General features: G+C 38.9%; 2 protein-coding genes and 1 pseudogene across 2 annotated transcripts in view; 2 read left to right on the top strand and 1 right to left on the bottom strand.

The window, feature by feature from the left end:
- LOC137261367 (myotrophin-like) lies at positions 1–11,269 on the bottom strand. Its single transcript, XM_067799109.1, has 4 exons — positions 11,092–11,269; positions 9,205–9,315; positions 7,046–7,129; positions 1–3,321 (listed from the first exon to the last, which is right to left on the bottom strand). The coding sequence occupies exons 1-4, from the start codon at positions 11,179–11,181 to the stop codon at positions 3,229–3,231; spliced, it is 378 nt and encodes a 125-aa protein (XP_067655210.1). The 5' UTR covers positions 11,182–11,269; the 3' UTR covers positions 1–3,228.
- Positions 11,270–13,499: 2,230 nt separating this feature from the next.
- LOC137261947 (transcriptional regulator QRICH1-like) lies at positions 13,500–14,662 on the top strand (annotated as a pseudogene).
- Positions 14,663–22,083: 7,421 nt separating this feature from the next.
- The window catches only part of LOC137262060 (double-stranded RNA-specific editase 1-like), a 38,779-nt gene continuing 37,037 nt past the window's right edge, over positions 22,084–23,825 (top strand). Inside the window, exon 1 of the mRNA XM_067799848.1 lies at positions 22,084–22,454. Within this exon, the coding sequence (XP_067655949.1) occupies positions 22,445–22,454 (10 nt within the window). The 5' untranslated portion in view covers positions 22,084–22,444. The remainder of the gene's footprint in view (positions 22,455–23,825) is intronic.

Below are 23,825 nucleotides of genomic sequence, written 5' to 3'. Positions count from 1 at the left end.
TTTAAGAATCTGGATTTATTTTCCACTAGACAACAGAAAAATATCCTACCAAGTACAGGTAGAAAAATATCTAAAGCATGTGTTATCACAACAGTCTACAAAATAAGACTCTTTCTCACACAAACTCTGAATAGAAACAGCATCATTCCGATAAATCCAATCCAAACTGAATGTAAACATGAGTGATAAAGTACTAACTGAGGTGAAATCAGAAGAAACCCCCATATGGGTTTGCAAGAAAGTAACATCTGAAATTTCAATGAAAATCTAGGGGGAAGAGAAAGACAAGACACGTTCTTTTGAAACAGATGAAAACGAGTCCAGCTTAAAAGTGAAAGAAGAAAAACTTCATGAAATAACTGTATTTTAAATATCTTTTTGTTCATGGTGTCAAGAAATTTCTTTGAGTGACATACAGAAGTCGGTGATGAACAAGGATGATAGTTATGAAATTTCAAAAAAAGGCGTATTTTAAAATGACAGTCTTAAAATGTAATATTTTTACATTTATAATATGATTTCCACCCAACCATTTTGCTCATCCTTGTTCCTCAAAATCTCAAATATCCAAAAGAAAATAGGGTCTTGACTAATTTATGGGTATGCTTAAAGTTAGATATTGCATGTGTACCAAATCATGAAGCATCTAGTTGGTCGTGACAATAGCAAGGCGAGTGAATGTTAACATTTGCAACAAAAACATAAGCAGCTAATGAAACCCTGTACCATACTGATGACATTACACCAAGATTCTTATGTCAATACAAAAATCTTCAAAGTATACATAGCGCAGGACATAGCGCAGTCAACTGGAAATGAATCAAATCACCATATCATTCATTCGTTGCATTTCATTTCTATAGACGTCAAACTATCAAAAACATTTTTAAGTGACAATACCAGGTATTAGACATCTCAGAGAACATTTCACTGAATTTGTATTTAATTGAAAAGGTTTAAGTAACCGAAGGAATTGGCTATTGAATGTAGATGTGCATGATAGGCAAAAAGTCATGTCCATATTCAAAACAAGAAACACTGATGGAGTCAGATGGTGCAAGCAAAAAAGACCTTCGCCAATAAGCTCCTTGCACAATGTTTAGGAAAAACAAATCTCAATTATCCATAAAAAATGCCCATCTCTGAAAACACCAATAGTTCCTTGGCTTGTAAAACATCAAATATGTTTCTTGTTACAAAGTGATAACACAGAGATCAGCTTTGACTAATCTTGGTCATTTTTTTTATCAAGGTAAAGCATGTTCTATTCATAAGCAAGTAAGTAATTTGTTAAATAATTCAAGTATACAAAAAATATCATTAGGCAATAAGTTGAATCATGGTCCTATTCATGTTAAGTATGTTCAGCAAATAGACAAAAACAGCCCAATTTTGACGTCAACGTATAAACAGCTATGTACGAGAAAAAAACAAGGATCATCTAGTAATCACTGAAAATTCTATAAGCTTCTGAAAGTTAACTCACTAAACATTTTTTTCAAATTTGATGATTTTTTACAAACAGACAAGTGTAAAAGGAATATCATCACTTTGATGACAACTACCAGTAAAATATTGTATGTGAGCACTCTTTCTTCGAGACATATTATTCTGAATCAGAAAATCTGCTCAGAATCTTAGAATATCCCATAAGCACCAAGCCAGTAACCTTATTATACAGAGGTGTGACGACACTTCGGATACTCTACTCTTAACAAGTTAATCTGTGAGTTAATGAATGAAGGTACCACGTTAATAATATCCATTCACAATTTGTGACCAAGAAATCCTGCTGCCAGCAATGGCTCATAACAACTATTTCAGAATGACGTTTCAGCTTCACGACAAAATCCACAATGTCTAACCCAACATGCACGTCATTCAGGAAGAGAATAGGTTCAATCAAACTTTCCTTGTACAAGAACTATAACCAATCCACGCCCTTGGCGTTCATACACTTGGTTACTTCTAAAATAAGGATTATCTTTCATAGTAAACTTGTTTCTTAATATATTACTTACATATATTGAAGAATATCAAAATTTACTTTTTCTTTGCAAATTTTCTGAATAAAAGGAAAGAGTGAGTATGGTTTTACACCTCTTTTGACAGTATTCCAGTAATATCACGGCGGGGGACACCAGAAATGGGCTTCACACAATGTACCCATGTGGGGACTCGAACCCAGATCTTTGGCATGATGACCAAACGCTTTGACCACTGAGCTCCTCCACCACCCCCTAAATAAAATGATGTGAGGTATTTTTCCAGTTATGATATTCATATGGTAACAGTTTAATAAACAACACTGTCCAATAGCTGGTAATCATGTGACTGGCATATCACGGATATCTAATAAAAGATATATCAGCAGATAAAATGAGTTATCAGGTCAGCATACTTTACAAGCTGATGATGTAAATAAAACATAATACATGATTTTGAACGCTATAACTCATCGTTTTATTGTCACTTTGATGGAAAAAGTTAAGACTTCGTGTCCACTGTTTTCAACATCTAGGATGTAGAAAGCAACAGTTACCATTAACAAAAGAGTATGGATCAAAGACATCTGAATGAGTCAAGCTGCATTAAGCAGTATTCACCCGACATATGCTTCACACATAGTACACAGTTGGAAAAGAACCTACACTTTCAGCCCGATGAGCAATGCTTTAACCACTTGGCTACCCTCTACCCAGAAAAATGATACACTTTCCTTACAGCTCACAAAACATATTGGTCATATAAAGCATGTTATTTTCATATCGTAATGAAAAGTATATCATAAATAAGAGGTTTTGTTTGTTGAAGCAATGGTCCCATATATATACTGAGGGAAACAAATAAGGGAACACCACTCCATGGCAGTGTACCTTTAGCTATCCTCAGATTTACTCCCACAGTGCTATTCAAAGTTGTGATGAAAACTTGATAATAGGAAAGGAACACGTGAATTTTCCTGTGTTCCTTCATTTGTTTTGCTCAGTATATTGTCAACGAATGTTCTTAAAAGATGCTGTATAACTTGCTGTTGCCATCATCAAAGGCATTGGTTTCTACTTATCTATCACATAGACATGTAACTGAGAGATAGCTCACACAGTTCATGTCGTCACACCTCCTCCGTTAACGCACTGCGTAAATACTGGGGAGATATAGGAAATGTTCTGTACACTTGGTCTGCTTTCGGACAAAGATTGTGGTCAAACATTAAATAACCCTCATCTAAGAGTTGCTTAGGAGAGACTTAATTTCATCTGTTTCCGCACATTCTAGATACGACTTCCCATCTGGCGCTTTTCCATTCTTCTTCGCTCCCTGAAACAAAACAAGTCAAATAAAAGGCACTAATTCACACCACTCTGTCAACTATCAGCCTTCAGGTAAGTAAGCATGTTATTTATTCCCAATAAGAATTTGAGCATTTAAATAACAATATTAAAAAGGTTGAATGATTAATGCAACATTGAATTATAACAAAAATCTCATTTTGCTACCAAAAGAAAATACACTGCAGCAATAACTTGCTACTTGGGTTTTCTTTCAGTGAAACTGCGTGTGTTCAGCAATTACCCAGCATTTTCAAAGGATAGATCTCCACTTGTGCAGTTTCACTCATAAGCTTACCCATACCAGTATTTTACTTTCCCTAAAATGCTCCTTGGAGCTTTTGTTTGTCAGTAAAATTGCAACAGAGAACCAGTCAACTCAGTGTGCATGTGCACACAAGTATAACATTACTGCTTCGTATGTTTGATAATAGACATTTGTCATTTCCTGTGTAAGGATGATAAAAGCTAGTACAAGGAGACATAATACAGTTCCATATGGCCAACGACTGTAATGGGACTGGGAGGGAGGAATTAACAGCAATACGAAAAAATGCTGCCACCTGATAAGGGATTTTGCCACCTATTTTTAAACCAGGTAGCAAGTACTTAAACTTTGAACACTCATGAAATTATTGTCATTGTCGACCAAAGCCTTGACTACATCTGGCAGGTTTTGCATTGTTACTGTGTTAGTATTATGAAAGGATCGAAGTTAGTCTTCCTCATATTTGGTCACGGAAACTAAGTGAAATTATGTACTGAATAATGAAAGCTGTGTCGTTCATTCGTTCATTCTTGAGTGAGTGAGTTGGCTAGTGCTTTTAGCAATAATCCAGCAAAATAAAAGCAGCAGACACCAGAAATGGGCTTCACACACTGTACCCATACGGGAAATTGAACTCTAATCTTCAGCATGACAAGAGAACACATAAACCACAAGGCTACCCCACTTCCTGACATGTTGAGGAAGACGAGCAAGTTTCAGCAGCAGATGCCAGATAGTAAACTGCAGAGAGTTGGGGTTCAGACTGCTCAGCGTTACGTAAGCATCCTGACAAACATGCCAGACTTGTACTCAAGGCTGATTAAACTGTTGACTGTGACAACATGAAAACAAGGAAACTAAGAATGAAAGGAATTATTTATGTAATGGTTGAAAGTGTGTGTAAGTAAATAAAAGACAGTATGTTGTTGATCAATGTGAATAACTGTTTTCATAACTCAATTGCCAGGTGCATGTCCCTCATAGTTTTATCATTAACTTCCTCCTCATAAACCTTTCCAGGTTTATAGATTTATTAAAATCATTCAAGTTGTAAGATGTAATATTTCTCGTGTAAAATTCCAACAGTAAGATGATACAAGGTTGCGTCTGAGTTCGTTCAAGCAGACTTTCTGGTATAAGGATTGTCAATTTCCGACTTACTTCAAACACTCTCTCTGACAGGCAAATTGGGAGAACATAATAAAACCATTTTGAAATGTTTCTGCTAAAAGTATATAAAGGCCTGCTCTATTTAAAATGTTGTGCTTCTGCTGCCTGCACTTGACTGGAAATGAAAACAAAATTTTGAACATGTATCACTCATGTTCCCAGCCACACAATACCACCCTTCTACTCATTCTCTTTACAGCACAAAGATGACTGGTTTATTTACTACCAGCATCTTAAAAGTTGAATATGTTTTGCCTAATATATTGCATTTATCCACATCTTGACATCTTATCTCCTGGAGTATCTAAGAGAGAAGAGCTTCTGGTAGGAACAGTCATACAGTTCCTGCCATGGGTGAGTGAGTTTTACACTTTTAGCAATATTCCAACAATATCACCAGGGACACGAGAAATGGGCTTCACACATGGTACTCATCTGTTGAATAGAACCCACTCCTTTGGCATGACAAGTGAACACTTTAACCACTGGGCTATATCCCTTCCTCCCAAGGGATGGCTACACGTCCTTTGCTGTGGGATCAATGATCACTCTGACACGAGCATGGGTCTTGGTGCCTGGTTGCTGAGACTGAGTGAGAGGATCAGTACAAATTTACGCCACTTTTAGCATTGTTTCAGCATTATCATGACACCAGAAATGGGCTTCACAATGGTACCCATAACAGGAATCCAACTCTGGTTTTCAGTGTGATGAGCAAACGCTTTAACCAAATGACTGCCCCACTGACACTGGTTACAAAGATGTGTAAAGTCCTGAGGACCAAACTGCTGGCATATCCAGGAAAAAGTTTCCTGGTGGGAGTCTCACTCAATCATCCATCAAAGGTCAGGGAGTGACCACACACCGACAATCATGATCCTTAAGTTATTCTAAGGATATGTAGAGCTTGGATGCATCGACTCATAACTTAGGGTTAGGAGATGAAAACTAAAGATTCTATTATTTGTTTGTCTAGCAGCGTATCTACAGTATCCTGGTGATCTGAGAACTGCTCTGGTGGAGTAAGTGAGTGAGTTTAGTTTTACAGTGTTCGCGTTAATGCAGAAACATGCCTTTTTCATGCAAAAAAAATTAATAAAACCACGCAAAAAATCTTTTGCGCGCATTTTTTGGAGGCATAGATTCTCATCTACATTATTTCAAAAAGTACTTTAAAACCACAAAGACAAACAGTAAATTTTAACATGATTCAGGATTGTACTTAAGGTTCACACGCAAAAGATTTGGACTACATATTTATAATTTTATTTCTGCACGCACTCACATAAAACCTTCCGCGATCACTGTTTCACGCCGCATTAAGCAACATTCCAGCAATATCACGGCGGGGGACACCAGAAAATGGGTTTCACACATTGTGCCCATGTGGGGAATTGAACCTGTGTCTTTGGCATGACAAGCAAACACTTTCACCACTAGACTACCCCACTGCCCTTCTGGAGGATACATCATATCAATTCATTGCATCTAAAGTACTTCTGCATACCCATATTTATCAAGTTATGTAAACTAGCAGACAGTGTTTTATCACCCTTACTTCAGCAAGTTCAGAAAATGACAAATGACCATTATCAAACATTGGCATGTTATACTTATGCCGTAATGTTATACTGTTGCAATTATATGACTTTAGTGATTCATTAGTGACCAACAAATGCTCTGATGAGCATTTTTTGTGAAAGTTAAATAATACCAGTATCGATAAGTTTGTAAGCGAAAGTGCACAAGTAGAGATCTATCCATTGAAAATCAAGCTTTCAAGTTGGGAATTCTTACTGATGTGTGTAGGTAACATCTAAATATCTGCATCAGAACAGACTGCAACGATCCACTCAGACGTGAATTGAATTTGATTTTCGATACAATTCTTCATACAAGCAAAAACATCAGATTTCATTTTCTCTCGAAATTGGCTTTTTCAGCTTGAAATCCATCGTCAATGTCTGCTAACAACACTTCTCATTGGATAATAAGCCCAGCATCAACATATCATGTTTCGTATTATTTCACTGCTCAAGCTGGAATGAAAATTACATTCTGGCTTGGGAAATAATTGAAATATGTATTCACATATCGAATCAAAATAGTGATAATGATTATCAAAATTCAAAACTAAGGTGTCAGATTCGATTTTTGATGAATTGAAATGAATTATTGCAGCCCTACAGCAGACTCAGATGCATCCTTTGGTGGGGAGTTAAATATTGCTGATAGTGGAGACTTTCAGTCAAGGGAGCTAGAACACAAGACCTACCTTTTTCAGCAGGAGTGCAACAGTGTCTTTGTGACCCTCAAAGATGGCAGACAGCAAAGGTGTTATACCATAGATGTCCTGAACCTGCACAGACAATACATTCATTACTTTCTTTGTTTCCATGTCAAAAAGTATTTCTCAAATCAGTTAACAAAGGAACATGTTGTGTTTTAGATACAAGTTCACCATTGTCATGCTTATATTGAAGTTAAAAGCAAAGAGTTAGAAGCTAGTCTGAAATCATAAATCCAGTCTGAGATTCAGGAACTGGTCTAAAGTCTATGTCAAGTAAAAATCTGTTCATGCTACTGGTCTAAAACCCTATTGCCCAAGACTGTAAACTTGTTACTCATGGAATTGGAAACAAATAAGGAAAGACATGTAAGTACAAATGGTTCGTTAGTCTTTCCCAGGTTTCTTCACAAGGTATGTATTGCTCTGTGTGAGAAATTCTGGAAATAAATAATGGAACACTTGTACATTCATGTGTTCCCTTATTCAATTCCATGAGCATGTTTACAAATGCTTAAAGTAATAAAAGTACTGCATACATACATTTTCATGATCAAGGAAAGCCACTGCCACACAAGGGTCTTTCAGATTGTTATGATTTAATAGTGGAGGGGGCAAGGCATGTTCATGTTGGTCCTAGGTTTGTGACCTTGTGCAATTCACTAGATTTCCAAGAGTGAGTTGGATTTAACTTAGCTGACTTTTCAGTATTCCAATAATATCACAGATATTACTCACTTGTGAGTAAGTTGAGTTACACACTGCACTCAGCAATATTCAAGCTATATGGCAGCAGTCTGTAAATAATCGAGTTTGGATCGGACAACCCAATGGTCAACAGCATGAGCATCAATCTGTGCAGTTGGGAACCAATGATGTTTCAACCAAGTCAGCAAGCCTGACCACCTGATCCCATTAGTTGCCTTACAATAAGCATAGTCGCCTTTTGTGGCAAGCATGGGTTGCTGGAGACCTATTCTAACCCAGATCAACACAGGTTGCCAGAAGTATAATCCCCAGGGAGTTGAGACTGATAATATGAGATTGACATCCAATGATAGAAGAAAAACAATGCCAGCACCCTGAGCATGTACTAGTTGCCTGCATATGTGCACTATACAAATATCCAGTAACAAAAAGTATATTAGCTCACAGTGGCAAGAGTCCCAAAATGCAGGCACTGGATATATTTACCCTTTTGTCCAAAAAACCCAAATGACAGACCAGGAAACAACAATCATGGCAAACACAGAATCATAGGTTTTGGTGTGCCCAAGGGATAAACGTCCCTCATTGATTTCCAAGAGTCACACTGATGCCATGATGCAACACCTCCATTTCATTCTTGCTGTGTAATTCTTTCCTTTCAGACTGAGTGAGTTTTACACTACTTTTAGCAATATTCCAGCAATATCACTGCAGGGGACATCAAAAATGGGCTCTACACATTGTACCCATGTGGGGAAGTGAACCCAGGCCTTCAGTGTGACGGGCAAATGCTTTAACCACTAGGCTACCCCACTGCTCCTCATCCTTTCAGAAATGTCTGCATGATGAATACTGACCACTGACAGAGGTCAAAACCATTCACAAATCTGATGAAAGACACAAACAAGAAAGCATAAGTGACATGGCACTGCTGTGCAATATGCTGATGAAGCACAAGAGTGCTAATAAACCAAATACTAACTTCACAGAGTAGATTTTAAAAGTTCAGAAGTACAATATTGACAGACTTCACAGAAAACAGCTTCTTTAATTTATTGAGTTCAACATTTTGATACTGATTCTCATACCATTGTTAAATCCAAAGAGATGTTTAAGTTTCTCAATATTAGCATGCTTGCGAGATGTAGTGAGTGAGTGTAAATGGGCTTTACACTGTATCCATGTGGGAATTGAACCCAGGACTTCAGGATGATGAGCCAACACTGTAACCACTATGCTACCCCACCACCCCTAATGAAACTGCAAATGGCCCCCATCGATTGTCACCTGGCATAGCTTAGTAATCTTTCTTAGCACGCAAATCACAGCACCAACATCACTTGACACCAGATCATTATTGCACTCATGAAACAAAAGACTGCATGACTGAAAGTAATCTGCAGTCAAACAAGGAAGTTCCAATGTATCACCATACTCACATCTATACCAGCCCCGTTATCCACTAACAACTCCACAACCTCGTTTTGGCCATAATCTGCAGCAAAATGGATTGGGCTCCTTCCAGAAATCTGCTGAGTGGAGAGACATTTCTGCAAGGAAATATTATAGCATCATTAAGTCATTAGTTACTACATTCCAAGCAAAACATTGCCTTTAGTTGAAAGCTACTCATGATTGAGGATTAGCTTCAGTGATGTTTACAAATAACACACAATTCTATCTACCATTATGGCTTTCTTCACTGTTCTTAAAAGTCTGACAGTCTTTTAAAAGCACCACACCAAAATGCAAGAAGGGACACAAACCTTAGCCACATTTTCCACAAGAAAAAGACAAAAAGGCCAAACTGAAATCTTATAATGGCCATATACAACAGTCAGTATGTATAGAATAAATAGTGCCTGTTCCTATTTGAATGCTGTACTATTTCATTAATCAGTGAGATGATCAGTGTTGCTGAGCCAGCGTAAGTAAACTTCAGTTCAGTATAATTTATCACCTAGCTAAATTGGGTTTAACAAACCCCAGTAGGTCGCATCAGCTAACCTTTTCAATTGACCAATCAGAGCACAGCTTACAAAATCACAAAAGATGACATTCACACATACAATATATAATAGATATTACATGTTGATAAGCTTGACTAGTATATTAAGTTAAACCGCAATTGAGACTGTTATAAAGAAAATGTTGTGTGATAACATAGTGAGTGAATTGGTGAGTGAGTTTAGTTCTACGCCACACTCAGCAATATTCCAACTATATGGCAGAAGTCTGTCAATAATTGAGTCTGGACCACACAATCCAGTGATCAACAATACGAGCATTAATCTTCATAATTGGGAACAGATGACATGTGTCAACAAAGTCAGCGAATGTGACCACCCGATCCCGTTAATTGCCTCTTACAACAAGCATAGTCGCCTTTCATGGAAAGCATGGGTTGCTGAAGGCCTATTCTACCCCGGGACCTTCACGGGTGTGATAACATAAGCCTACATTGATTGAATTCGATAATCATTATAATAACAACTACTACATATTCTTAAACATCAATGACAGTGTCTCATTTTCAAAAATATGAATCCATCATCTGCTCAGAGAAGAAAACAAGGTCATTTTATTTCCTCACTATTTACATGAGAATACACACTGAACTTCCAAAACACTATACAGTGAGGTTTTCATGCATAAAGCCTTACAAAGACTGAATAGAAACTGAAATTCAATTTGTCTTCAGAGATACATGGCAGATGACTTGGACTGGTAGCACCATTAGAATACACAGCCACAACTTCTTGTGAGGACGAGACTCAAATCACCTACAATTGTGTAAAAGAGTATTATGATTATGTTTTTAAAGTTTGTGGTGCTGTATTCTAAAGGCAACCCTCGGACTGAAACACCTTCCTTGTTGCATAGTTTACACTAATTACAGAACAGTACCAAGTTACATATCAGAACAGTAGCAGATTGGTTTTGTTTGGTTAGTTTGGGGGTTCGGGTTCTTTTACACCTTACGTAAGAATACATCAATCTTCCTATCGACCACTTCTTTGGGTACGGCTTCTACAACTACACGCCAAGAATGCGGCATTTGTATACGGAACAGGTCGTGGACCCTGCAATACAAATCTGTAGGACGCACCCTAGGCTTCTGACACATATTCCAAAACCTACGTATGGTTGCAAAGTGTTTCATATATCCCTCTATTTAACATCAGATCAATATGAAATTCACACTTGTGAGCTGTCTAAAATACACGAAAACCGGAGTTCTGTCAAATTGTCATGTAGATCCATATAAAACAGGGCAATATGCAACAAATAAAAGAATCGTGATTAGAAATGAAGACAAAAGTAACCTCTTTGGCTAGAAGATTTTTCACTTCAGCGACATCTCCATTTTTTACGCTCCACAAAAAGGATTTAGACAATTCTGATTCTTCTGCCATGATGCTGAGTAAGATATAAAAATTGGGAGGACCCAACCGGAAACAGCGCACGAATCGAATCGTCTATATACACGACGTCGTGTATATTGTGGTACAATATACACGACTGGATAATTTCCTTCCCCGCTTTGCAAGACGCGCTGTGATTGGTACATTGCTTGTACACCGGTTACAAGCCCTTGTGCCACCGGAGGACAAGCGCTACATTGAACTGGGCCCTGTCTCGTATTCTATTATCGCAATATTATATTTTTGTTTCTCGAATTTCTTTTTAAATAAATATTGTCCAATAGTAGGGGCTACGGAACCGATCTCCACAATGTATTCAGGCATTCCGTAGATATTTTTACGGGAACGCCAAGTTCACTCAGCCTCAAAAACGAGAGAGAGAGAGAGAGAGAGAGAGAGAGACGCATATTACACGCATACATTTCTCAGAATAAAGTAGAACATGCCTCCGCCTTATCAGCACTCACTATTAAATTTTGAAAGTGCTGCTGTTTATACTTGTACTTTAATGCAATTTCACCAAACCGTAAGCAGACATAACCGCCATTATTCATTCAAATCCATGATATGTTTACCTTTGAAAATCTCCTCACAAGATGAAGGGGTCAACTCCTGTATCAGACTTACATATACATCCAGTGCTGAAAGTGTCAAGAATGTACACGATCAGTTACAATGATAACGGCCATAAGTAGTACATGCTAGAGATACAAATATTTTGTTTGTAAATTCTGTGGAAACGCTGTGCTTAATATGTCACGAATGGTCATGATGAACATAGTACCATATATATTATTTACTATTTATTACTTACTTTCATCTTATATCTCTTTTGGACTTGTAATAAATATACTTAATAAACATAACCATTTGTCTAATTGATTACTCTGGACTGATCCATTGGTATCAGTTTGGGCATTAGATAGGCACTGAACCAGACATGTTCATGTTTTAAGGCTATATAAAAAAAAGTGAAATATTATTTGTGAGCATAACATGTTTTTATTGTCATTTTAAAAATAATAAGTTTGACTTTGCCTCGTCCCCTTCATACATTTGTACACTATAAGAATCAGTGTCTGTAAGAACGAGTTTGACTGAATCTACAACTCATTAACATGTGCTAAACTTTCCAAGCGGTATTTCTGAGAGAGAAAAAATAAAAATGTTTCCCTCCCTCGTCACTTTTTTTCTATCAAAAATTAAAAAACAAGGTCCAACCGCCCTCGTCACGTTTGAAAAACATGTGCCCGAGAAACGTTTAATTAATTTTATGCAGCCTAAGCTGGTGTAATACAAAGGTATCCGCTGCAGTAGGTATCTTGTACAACACCAGAGTATTGATTATAGAAGGTAAGTAGTACGTATAAGCTATCCATAATCTGTCACACAGACCCAAAAATACATAAATATGTCCAAGAAAACTCATGCAAGTGTAGAATATGTGGCAAGTCTATATTTTCACAGTTTCATAATATGTATTGTGTCTGGGGGTTAGGGGCGGGCGCATTGCATCGTTTCTTTAAACATATTTTATTCATGAAAATATACAAGTCATGAATGGACGAACGTCGCTCCCATATTAAAATATAGAGATACAAGCAAGTATAGAATGAGCTGACACAATAATGCTACAATTGCTATATATCAGCATATATCAGCTGGGACGCATACAGTACTTTGTCCAATTTTACTGCGCATTCCTGTACCCGTAACTAAGTGTTTGCACGTATTTCATCTGCCACCGGATTCTTGTATTCTTTTAAGCGTACAGGGTCGTGTACTGTACACTAGGGGTTGTGACATCACTTAAAGCGTCAGTATAGTTGGGCTCGATACCGACACCTCAAACTTGCTAGATAACGAGCCTGGTGCCTCATCCAGCTCGCCCACCATGCACGCACACGCTGTTACCATAAATGTGTTCGTGCTGAATCCCTTTAAATAGATGAATGAATTTTGTTATAATTACATGTATTAATTGCATGTGGAGAAATAGTAATGTATAGCATTATGTATAGGAGAATGTCCAAAACCTCGCTATTATTTTCGCACGTGAAGCTTGTTCGACCCCGTTAGGCCGAGACAGGTTTCACGTGCGAAAATAGTAGCGAGGTTGAGGACTTTTTCCTACTTAAAACAAAGTTCGATAAAGCGTATAACTCAAACCAATGTTCTTGTGATATTCACGAGCCAGACTAATGGAGGACTGTTCTAGCTGTACATGGCCATGACCAAACGTGTCGTTAAAACACGCAAATAAACGTGGTCAACTATGGGAGGGCGGGGGTTATATATTCACGTTCATCATGACACGTACATCAGTGAACATCGTGGGACTCGGTGGGCCTATGCGGTATGAGTGATTCCGACATCGACGTGTTTGTTACACAACACCGTTTCACAGACACTTTTGAGGTTGACGTTAATTCAGATTTTGAGATGTTATTAAATTCTTATTGTGATTATAATGCACTTCCAAACTTTGATGTGGGAAAATGTGAACCGGTTGATCTTGAAGGTTGTTCTTCTGGTTCCGATACTGATTTGTACAAAGCAAGCCAAGAAATTGAATCCAACCTTTTTAATATGTTGCCCCGTAACCCTCCCCCGCAAGTGACGTCATTAAAAGAACCTTCGACACCTGAAACTCCAGAACTTAGCGTAGATATTATTTCCTTCGACACCTGAAACTCCAGAACTTAGCGTAGATATTATTTCAGCAAGGTTTGGCCAGCCAGCATCAGATTTTGACATTTCGAATACTGAAAGCAAGAGTAAGTGGGCACTTCGTTTGTATCAAGAGTGGGTGAGAGAACGGCGTAAGAGGGGCGGGAGAGGATATTTATTTAAACCCTGACATTGAACCACTGGCTCAGAAGGAATGTGAACTAAATAAAACCTTGATGTTTTTCATAGCTGAGGTCAGAAATCAGAAGGGCGAGGAATATCGTGGAAATACGCTTTACGAAATTGTCTCTTCTCTGCAGTATTACATCAGAACAAATGGACGCATTTAAACCTTTTCGAGTCTCACTTCTTTCAGGGATTAAGGTCTGTGATAGATGCAAGAATGAAGCCGCTGGCTAAACTGGGAATTGGAATAGAGAAAAGACAGGCTGAAGTGATCAGTGTAGATCAGGAGGACGTGTTGTGGGAGAAGGAGATCTTAGGGGAGCGCAGCCCACAACAGCTATTAGATACAATGGTGTACCTCAGTGGCCTCAATTGTGCTCTTAGAGAAGGCGATGAGCATAGGTATCTCAGAACGGGTCCAAACTCACAGTTCGAAATAACAGTAGGTGTAGATGGGTCAAAAAGTCTCAGATACATGGAGGATGTATCCAAAACCAACAGAGGTGACTTAAAACATCGAAAGTGTGAAAGAAAATGTGTCTACGTCTCCCAGAATTTAGAGCGTCTAAACAGATGCCTTGTCCGGCTTTATGAAAAATACATGTCACTCAGGTGAGCTATCAATGGATTTGGCAGGAAAATATGCTTCCTGATATATCTTCATAGTTTGTATAGACGTCGGAGTCTTATGAGCTACGCGCAGAATCAGTTTCATCTGCTCTACCTTTTACAAAGTAAATGGGTTTAGTCATTGCCGTATACAGCGCCTGCTTCTCGTAAAACTCTTTCTGCTACGGTCCATCTTATCCTTGTTTGCTAGTAAGAAGCGACTAACGGGTCGAGTGTTCAGACTCGCTGACTTGTTTGACACACATAATCGTAAATTAATTCCAATTGCTCATGTTACTGATCACTTGTTTGTCCAGACTCGATTATTTACAGACCGCCGCCATGACGCTACAATATTGTTGAGTGCGACGTAAAAGTAGACTCACTCACTTACGCATAATTAAAATGAGATGCTTAAACCTATGCAAGGGACAGTATCATTAATCACTTTAACTATACTATGTTTCACACTTTGGAAACGTGTATTTATAGTAATTACATTTGAAAATTAATCCTATTTTTAGACCTAAAGACGGAAAGTGCACCGCATTTTACTTGAGGCCCCTGAAATTTATTCGAGAAGATGCTGGTATGCTGATATTCCGGTTCGGTTGCACCCTTTGAGAGGCACTGTCGGACGACTGTGTAAAATGTAATTATTGAGAATTTTTCTTCTTACTTTGAGCTATCCTAACACCTCAACTGATTCACTGATACTTAAAACTAAGTAATGGTATAAGGGAGGTAACTCATCTTGGCCTACTGAGTATAGTACAATTAGAGTTACCTCCCCTGAATTTGTAGCAGACGTCATTTTCCTCAGCACTGTCAACAATGTCTGCTGAAGATAAAAGAAGGTTGATTTTTGAGTTGTGTAATCAAGGAATTGATGATGTAAATACACTGGCAGAGAGAACAGGAACTCCTCTTTCTACTGTGTATAGGATTAGGAAGAATTTTAAAGAGGGAAAGGATTTTGGGCATCAGAAAGGAGCAGGGAGACCCAGAAAATTGGACTTCTCAGATCGCGTCCGGCTGGGAATTTTAGCGTCTAAAAAGCAAAGGGCAAGCATCTCCAACATCAGGTATGAAATGATAGAAAGGGGATCAACAGTTATATCAAAATCTACAGTTAGAAGAAATTTGATTGATCTTGGATGGGAGAAAAAGACTGGAATTCTTTCTCCTCTCATGAAACAAGAACATAAAGACAGGCGTGTTGAGTGGTGTTTGGCACATGAAAACTTTGACTGGGAAAATGTGATTTTTACTGATGAAAGCTCAATATGGGTATATCCCAATAATGTGAAAATATTGCCAAAGTCTGCGTCAGCACCGTTGTATCGACGACCTAAATACAGCCCAAAGTTGCATGTATGGGGAGGGATATCCTTATTAGGAACGACCCCGCTGTGTGTGTTTGAGGGAAATCTGACAAGTCAACGCTACACTAACATATTAGATAATTTTCTGCTTCCAAGTGCACATGTGATTTATGGAAATGACTGGATTTTGCAGCAAGATAATGATCCTAAACACACCGCAAAACATGCCAAGCAGTGGTTTCAGGAGAAAAATGTGACTGCATTACCATTTCCTGCATATAGTCCTGACTTAAATCCCATTGAGAACATTTGGGGGATGATGAAGGAATGTGTGAATCAAAAGGGGTTGACAAAAATTGAAGACATGAAGAGAGAAGTGGTCCGATACTGGGACAGCATAACTCACGAGACACTAACCTCTCTGATAGGAAGTATGCCTACCCGTCTTAGACTGTGCCGTGAAGCTCAAGGAGACTTGATAAAATATTAAATTGTTAGCTACACAACATGAAAAGGTCAGTTCACTTTCACAATACATTCAATTTTATCTGATTTGTTCTCGTTTAATAATATGAAATGCTTTAGCTATTCTCAATAATTTTGAACCATACTGTATGTTTGTTGTCCCACCTGTACTGCATTCGTGTCTTCTATTAGAATATTGTCATATTGTATAGGTGTATTTCGTGACATATTAAGACTTATTTGGAATAAAATATGTCGGATACTTGTCATCCTGTGTTATAGAGTTTCTCTCTTAATACACACATGCACCCGCTGCGTTGTAGAGTTTATCTCCTAATACACACAGGTACCCGCTGCCTTGAAGAGTTTATATCCTGAGACACACAAGTACCAGCTTCCTTGGGTGGTATATATCCTAACACGCAGATTCCTGCATCCTTGTAGACTTAACTCCTCATACACACATGTACCTGTTGCGTTGTAGGTTTATCTCCTAATACACACAAGTACACGCTGCGTAGTAGAATTTGTCTCCTAATATGCACTGATACCCGCTTGATGTAATCGTTGCCATGGTTACTCATTTCTCCTAAAATAAACAGGGGCATCTGCGGCTTTGTAGAGTTTATCGCCTGATACATTTAGAGACGTCAGCTGCCTAGTGTGGTTTTATCTCTTAACACTCGCATTTACCCTGTGTTTGGTAGGGGTATGTCCCCAAACACACTCAAAGGAAATTGCTGCCTTGTAGATTTTTTTCTCCTAACACAGACATGGGGAATGGTGCCTTTCTCCATAGAGAAACTGTTTTTGAAAGTTATACATTAAATATATAAGCACTCGGGCTGTATGGCCCGTGAGACACTAAAATGTCAGAATATCACAGCTTTACAATAAAATAAGAGAAAACAATCACATGGAAGTTATAACCACGTTGACGCACGCATGCACACAATAATGCTCTTCCTCACTCATACACTCTCCCATGCATACACGTAATCAATCATTTACACAGATTAGCAGTCGGATAATCACGCGCTCACATACACAATCACAAGCTTATTGTGGTTTCAGGGTGGTATATTCCTTATTACATATTCATTAATTTATTACTTAGTTCCCACCAGGTGTGTACTTTGTCATCTGACATATACAGGGGTAACCGCTGCTTTGTAGCGTTTCATCTCCAGACATATGTAACTGCTGACCAGCTGCCTTGCAGAGCTTATTGCCTTCCTAAGGGAAAATACTACATTTAATACTTACGGAAAATAATTTTTTGTTACAGATATGCTCAATATATGAGCATGTACAAATATGTTGAACATAACACTTGTACGATCATTGAATGAACTTAGTTTGTGTTCGATTTTATTTATAAATTAAAAAATTCGCAGCACAAAATATATCTGCATGCAAGATTCGTAATAATTATATTCATTTCACAAAGTCTGATAAAAAGCCCCAAAAATATATCTACACAGCATTGGTACCATAACTTCAATGTTATGACAGAAATTTGAGTCTACACTGGTACTGGTAGTGACGCAAAAAAAACTTCTTCATTATCAATTATTATGCTACCATATATTAAATTATTTAATTGCAGTGTGAATGGCAGCATTATATGAAAGGACCGTCGTGCATATAACAGACTTATATACACGACATTGTTTTGTCGTGTATATAAGAGCATTATATACACGATGTCGTGTATATAGCCACAGCCCGCACGAATCAGGCAGGTTCTCGAAAATGTAACGCTTGATTTGATTGGCAGAGTTTCTGATGAAAGCCAACGAAGAAAGACGTAACGTACTCGCTCCAACAGAAGCGACACCTCTCGTGTGTAATGTATAAAATAGTTGTTGAAAGGGACATAATTGGCATTTGGGAGATCAAGGATTTTAGGAATGCTTTCGTCAATTCCTAAAACTACGGAATTTGAAGAATTTGTCCTTGTTTGACAACATGTGCAGTAAGCAGTGTGCCAGCTTGCCAGGAATTTTAATGAAGATGTTTGTTTGATTGCTGTTGAACCAAGTGCTCAGCAATATACCAACAGTATTCATGACGGTAGCTTGTAAGTTGTCAAGTCTGGACCAGACAATCAAGTGATTTATACAGTGAGCAACGACTGGGCCCACCCCACTCCACAGTAATATGTTGCCGGAGAAGAATTTTACTCTTAATCTACAAGGAACAAGACAAAGAGAACCAAATTTTACAGCGACTTTAAATAATTACTATTTCTTAGTTTCACATACTCTGTGTTTAACGCCTCTCTCTGAAATAGTCCAGCTGTGTTAAGGCAGCTTGTAAATAATAAAATCAGGACCAGACAAACCCCAGATATAAAACATCATCTGTGGATATTTCATGTAATTAAAGTGCGACCATTCGTTGACAATCACCACAATCTCACCCAACCTCTAAAATCCCTATATACGTCCTGGCACTCAAATCACATTTGAAGTTTTACTCAAATTTGAGGAAAAGCAGGAAAATTCACAGAATGAACTGAAGTCGATATCAAACATAGTATACATTTTCAGTTTGGTGGACAGATCACATAATTTGTTTAAATTTTCTTCATTTCAAAAATTCATATCAGAAAAAATCAGTTGTTTAAAATTGTCAAACGCAGTTTGCAATTAGAGTAAGAATTTAAGTTTCTTTTGAGAAATCTGGGCCAGGTGTTCGGGAATCGAACCCCAGATGGCGTTGGGTAGTGAGGTTGTGAAAGCTTTCGAACCTCAAGCCGAAGATCTTGGCGCCGTACGGGCGTTTCACCCAAAGCTGTCGTAAGACTATGATGTCGCAGCTTTTCCCGTAGACTTTGTACTTCCTACACTGTTGCAGTGACTCAGTAGTAGCGCTACGAGAGCTTTGGGACACAGGGTCCTGGGCCGCGTTTCACAAAACTCTCGTAAGCCTAAGATCTCGTAACTTTTCTCGTAGCATCCGTAGCTCCTGTGTTTCAGTATAGGAGGCACAATGGTTACGAGAAAACTTACGAGATCTTAGGCTTACGAGAGTTTTGTGAAACGGGGCCCTGGATTCCGTTCATGTAGCGGCAGCCCAGTCCTGGAGTCTCCGTCCTGATATTGGTGGGGAGGAAAACCCGGAGTAATGCAGGTATTGGGTGGTTACCCATTTGGTGACCCAACCCCCAACCCCCCGAGGATGGGTAAGGTGCCAACAAACCTAGAAACACCTAATAAAGGATGCGAACCAAATATATCCCTGCCCCTTACAATACCTCAAAGGTGTGATGAACATACGAAAACCCACATATTGAAACAACACTGCGTGTACCTGCTTGTGGAGCGCAATAGTGCAGTGGTAAGGCGTCTGTATATATCGCGCTGAAGGCCCACGTTCGATCCCCGGTGGAGGTCCCTAGGTTCGGGTCCCTAGGTTGGTACATTTGCGTAGTACTCTTGCACAAGATACTTAACTCCACGTTGTCCCAGTTCACCCAGCTTTTAAAATGGGTATCCTTGAGGATGTGATGGCAATGTGAGTGATAAGTTCATTGCGCCTAACAGGCAGCATGGCGGTATGGTCCACACGGAGTTGAAAAGTATTGAATAATACGATAGTGTCCTATAACCGAGGGTAGATATATAAATTACGTAGCGCCGTGAGCAGCTAATATGTCTGGATATGAGCGCCAAACAGACTCACTATTACTGCTACCAGGGCCAATATGGGATTTGAACCCAATCCACTTGCAATTCCTCATAGGTTTGTTGAACAAACTAAAAACAGCTGTATGTGCTTGTCTCACTGAAATATTTCACATGATATGAAGTCTATTGATGATCATATGGACATATGTCAGTAAAGTCTTGCATATTACACCTGCATATTACGGAACTAACAGGATCGTGTGACCAAACTCGCTGACTTAGTTTGATGTCTAGGTATCCATTTTCGTCGATCAATGTTCATGATGTCAATCACTGGACTGTCCTGTCGTTCCTTCTCAACATGGTCATTTACAGATCATATATAACTGTATTATTGTTGACTACAGCATTAAACAACAAACATGATAAACACGCCGTGTCTTAGAAAAGTGTCATTTGACGATCTCGATTATCTCCTAACTCAGTCTCAGTTCCCGGTCTTCTACCCAACTGGGGCTACAAATGTAGTTTTGTGGCTTTGTCATTAAATAAATGCAATATATAAATACAAAGGCCGAGTCTATAATTAAACAAGCTTTGTTCGGATGATTTTGGTAAAAACGACTAGAGACAGTGCAATGGGTTATTATATGGTCTCTGATATGACTAATTTCTACTGGAATGACGATTCATCGATACGCATCGACCCATGTGCCGCCAATACAGGGAATCGATACACATTTTTATAATGCCGTATATACCGATACTATACGTCAAATGGGCCACGATACGTCGATATTTAAACTTGAATATTGCCGAATGGATATACCTGTCAAGATATATCGATTGAGGTTTGGTTTGGGGGGGGGGGGGTTGTTTTTGTTTTTGCTGCTTCTTTTTTTTTTTTTTTTTTTTTTTTTTGGGGTGGGGGGGTTGTTTTTGTTTTGTTTTTTGTTTGTGTGTGTGTGTGTTTGGGGTTTTTTGTTTGTTTGTTTTTTGTTGTTGTTTTTTGTTTTATTTTGCAGGGGGGTTGTTTTGTTTTTGTTTTTGTTTTTAATCAGCACAAATTCTATTCTACGATATGACTGCAGTGACATCCAGCAACATGAAGACGTTAAAGATGTTTTTGATTTGTGTTTTATGTTTATAGCAGTATTATGTTTTATTTATTTTGTACTTGTTTTAATAAAGTGCTAAATGTGATATTTTTTTTCAAATTAAAGTATCTTTCATTTAATCATCATTTTTGTTTTAATCTTAACGTGTTTTACATTTGGTGTTAGAATTGAATGTTTTAGTATCGTGATACGTATCGTATCACCACCTTTATTTTGGAATTCGTATTGCAGCTTAAGTGCTTTGGCAATATGTCGTCCTGACTAAAATGTTAGTATCGTGATGTATCGTATCGGCTGTTGTATGCCAATAGCAGCACTACCTATTTCCAGTGCAGAATGTCATGTAAATATGGCCACGCCCCCGTCATTTGAAACTAATGAACTGTCTATGCAAACAATCATTATGTTCAGAATAGAGCGTCATCTTGCAACAAGTGGTGCTCTAATTTAAAAGAGAGAGTAATTAACCCGCATGCAACTAGTTACAGCTTCCACCATATACGCTCATCGGACCGTTGAGGTGAACCCACATGTTGAAATAAAGACACATCCCTCTTCAGCTGTGTGTCCTAGTTTACCTTACGCCTCAAGGACGAGGCGGGAGGTCAGCTTCCGCGTTCGTTTTGTTTGAGTCCCAACATTTTAATCGCCATTACAGCGGTTACATTTATCTGTTATTACATCTACCCTCCTTCGATGTCACGTATCATATACCACAGCTGACAACCGCCATAACCTGTTTACATTTGTCGCTTTTAATTTATGTCTATAAAACGTTCAACGCTGGAAGCAGTCTTTGTGCATATGCTTATTGGTGACTGTATACACCACGTGCCCTCTCTGAATAGGAGCGTATCTTCTAACGGCGAAAGCGGGTCATACTTATCTATAGCCACTGCCAAAGACTGAGCCACGGGGATCAAGCGACAACACTCTAAAATGGGGATCAATCGGTTGAACTGACCCGAACAGTTAGACCTATATGCAGTCACATGGGAGAAAGGCCAGGCCACGCCTCGTAGAAAACGCCCCTTTAAGTAAAGCCGCTGCTGTGGAAGGGGACATTACGGAATTCAGGTTGACACATTGACTGTTTACATCGAGGCGTCAACACTGAAAGTATGCACGGTCATTAACAATGCGTGGTTCTAGCAGCAGACGACACTATCATCCCGTGCAGACGACACTCTCACAACACGCAGACGACATGTAGGAAACTTCTGCCTGTTCTCAATCTGATGTCGGTATGGGTGAAGGTAAGATTTGTTAAGTTGTTTATCACACACACACACACACACACACACTGTTCCACTTAGCGGTAAAAGTAGGAGTGATTTTAACAGATTCGATCAGGTCGCACAAAGTGGTACAGCCGTCTACGCGTATCGTCCCTGTGTACAGCGTTTGTTCAAAACATCCTTTCGCCATTCGTAACATTATTGAGCAGATGGGCATTTGTTACCCTTGCCACACCAAGGAACTCGGCTCACGTGGGGACGTCACAGCTAACTGTTGTCACAACGATAAGATAATTCATCCCCGGGGCATTTTAGTATAGTACACAATCTGGCAAAGGCTCACTCGAAAGCACTGAGCCCAAACTCTGGATCTGTCGCTGTGCTTTCAATAATTCAGCGCAGCTACAATCCAAACTCATCCATTTAATTTCCTTTCTTTATGAGCAATTATTAACAATAGTTTAGTGAATATATTAAAGGGTATCTGGTTCGAGAGAAAATGATATTGGTTATCCATAAATAATATATTATTGTCAGCACTGCAACGAAACATCGTTTTAAGTCGCTTTTAGCAACATTCCAGCAGTATCACGGCGGGGACACCAGAAATGAGCTTCACACACTGTACCCATTTCAGGAATCGAGCCCGGATATTCGGCGTTACGACCGAACGCTTTAACCACCAGGCTATCATGCTATTCATAGACAAGAGCTGAACACAGCGCGTATACCCAGTTCTGCATCTTAAAACTACCCCGCTCATATTCATCGGTTATAGTACACTGTGACTTTAACAAGGTACTTTAACCCTAAGACCTGAACGTGAGATTGCCACAGGTATCCTGGAAACTGACTCGTGTGAATGGAGACAATGGCAAGCTAAAGTCTCAGTAGGGAGATATATTTACTCTCTTAAGTCCATGCACTGTTCACTGTAATGCATCTGTCCCGTGACTCTCCACCTCCTGACATGGCCTAGTTAGTTGATGTCAGTCAATGTTGACAAGTGCTCTCGTTTCCGTTGAATATGAGGAAATACACCATGGAACTGACAAGTACATCTCATTAACTGTGAGTACACTACAAATTTCAGCCGTGATCCCCAGCTCCCCGTATCCACAACACAAATGGTCAGAAAGAAACTGAATAGTGTGATCGTCACGTGCCTCTTGGACAGTTCCAACACTGACCTCTATTACATATATGTATGTTTGACACAATGATGATTATAACATGTCCTAGATAACCAGCTCCCGGTCTATGCATAGCCGCGACGATAACGTCACAAACGCGTGGAACATCTGTGACACCGATTCGCATCGGCGACAGTTTCAGCACTAACGGCGTCATCATATATGATGGTATAACTTTTAACATGTATGCCTCTAC

This window comes from Haliotis asinina, chromosome 14 (genome assembly GCF_037392515.1).
Source record: "Haliotis asinina isolate JCU_RB_2024 chromosome 14, JCU_Hal_asi_v2, whole genome shotgun sequence".
Classification (NCBI taxonomy): domain Eukaryota; kingdom Metazoa; phylum Mollusca; class Gastropoda; order Lepetellida; family Haliotidae; genus Haliotis; species Haliotis asinina.
The sequence above is the reverse complement of the archived record's forward strand: the minus strand, read 5'-3'. Positions and strand labels throughout refer to the sequence as shown.

Bases quoted from the DNA above. Each gene is read 5' to 3' on its own strand.
- LOC137261367 (XM_067799109.1), bottom strand. From the start codon at position 11,181: ATGGCAGAAGAATCAGAATTGTCTAAATCCTTTTTGTGGAGCGTAAAA. The intron at 9,316-11,091 runs GTTACTTTTGTC...ATTTCCTTGCAG, and splicing joins AAAATCTTCTAGCCAAAGAG to AAATGTCTCTCCACTCAGCA. The intron at 3,322-7,045 runs GTAGGTCTTGTG...GTTTTGTTTCAG, and splicing joins TTGCACTCCTGCTGAAAAAG to GGAGCGAAGAAGAATGGAAA.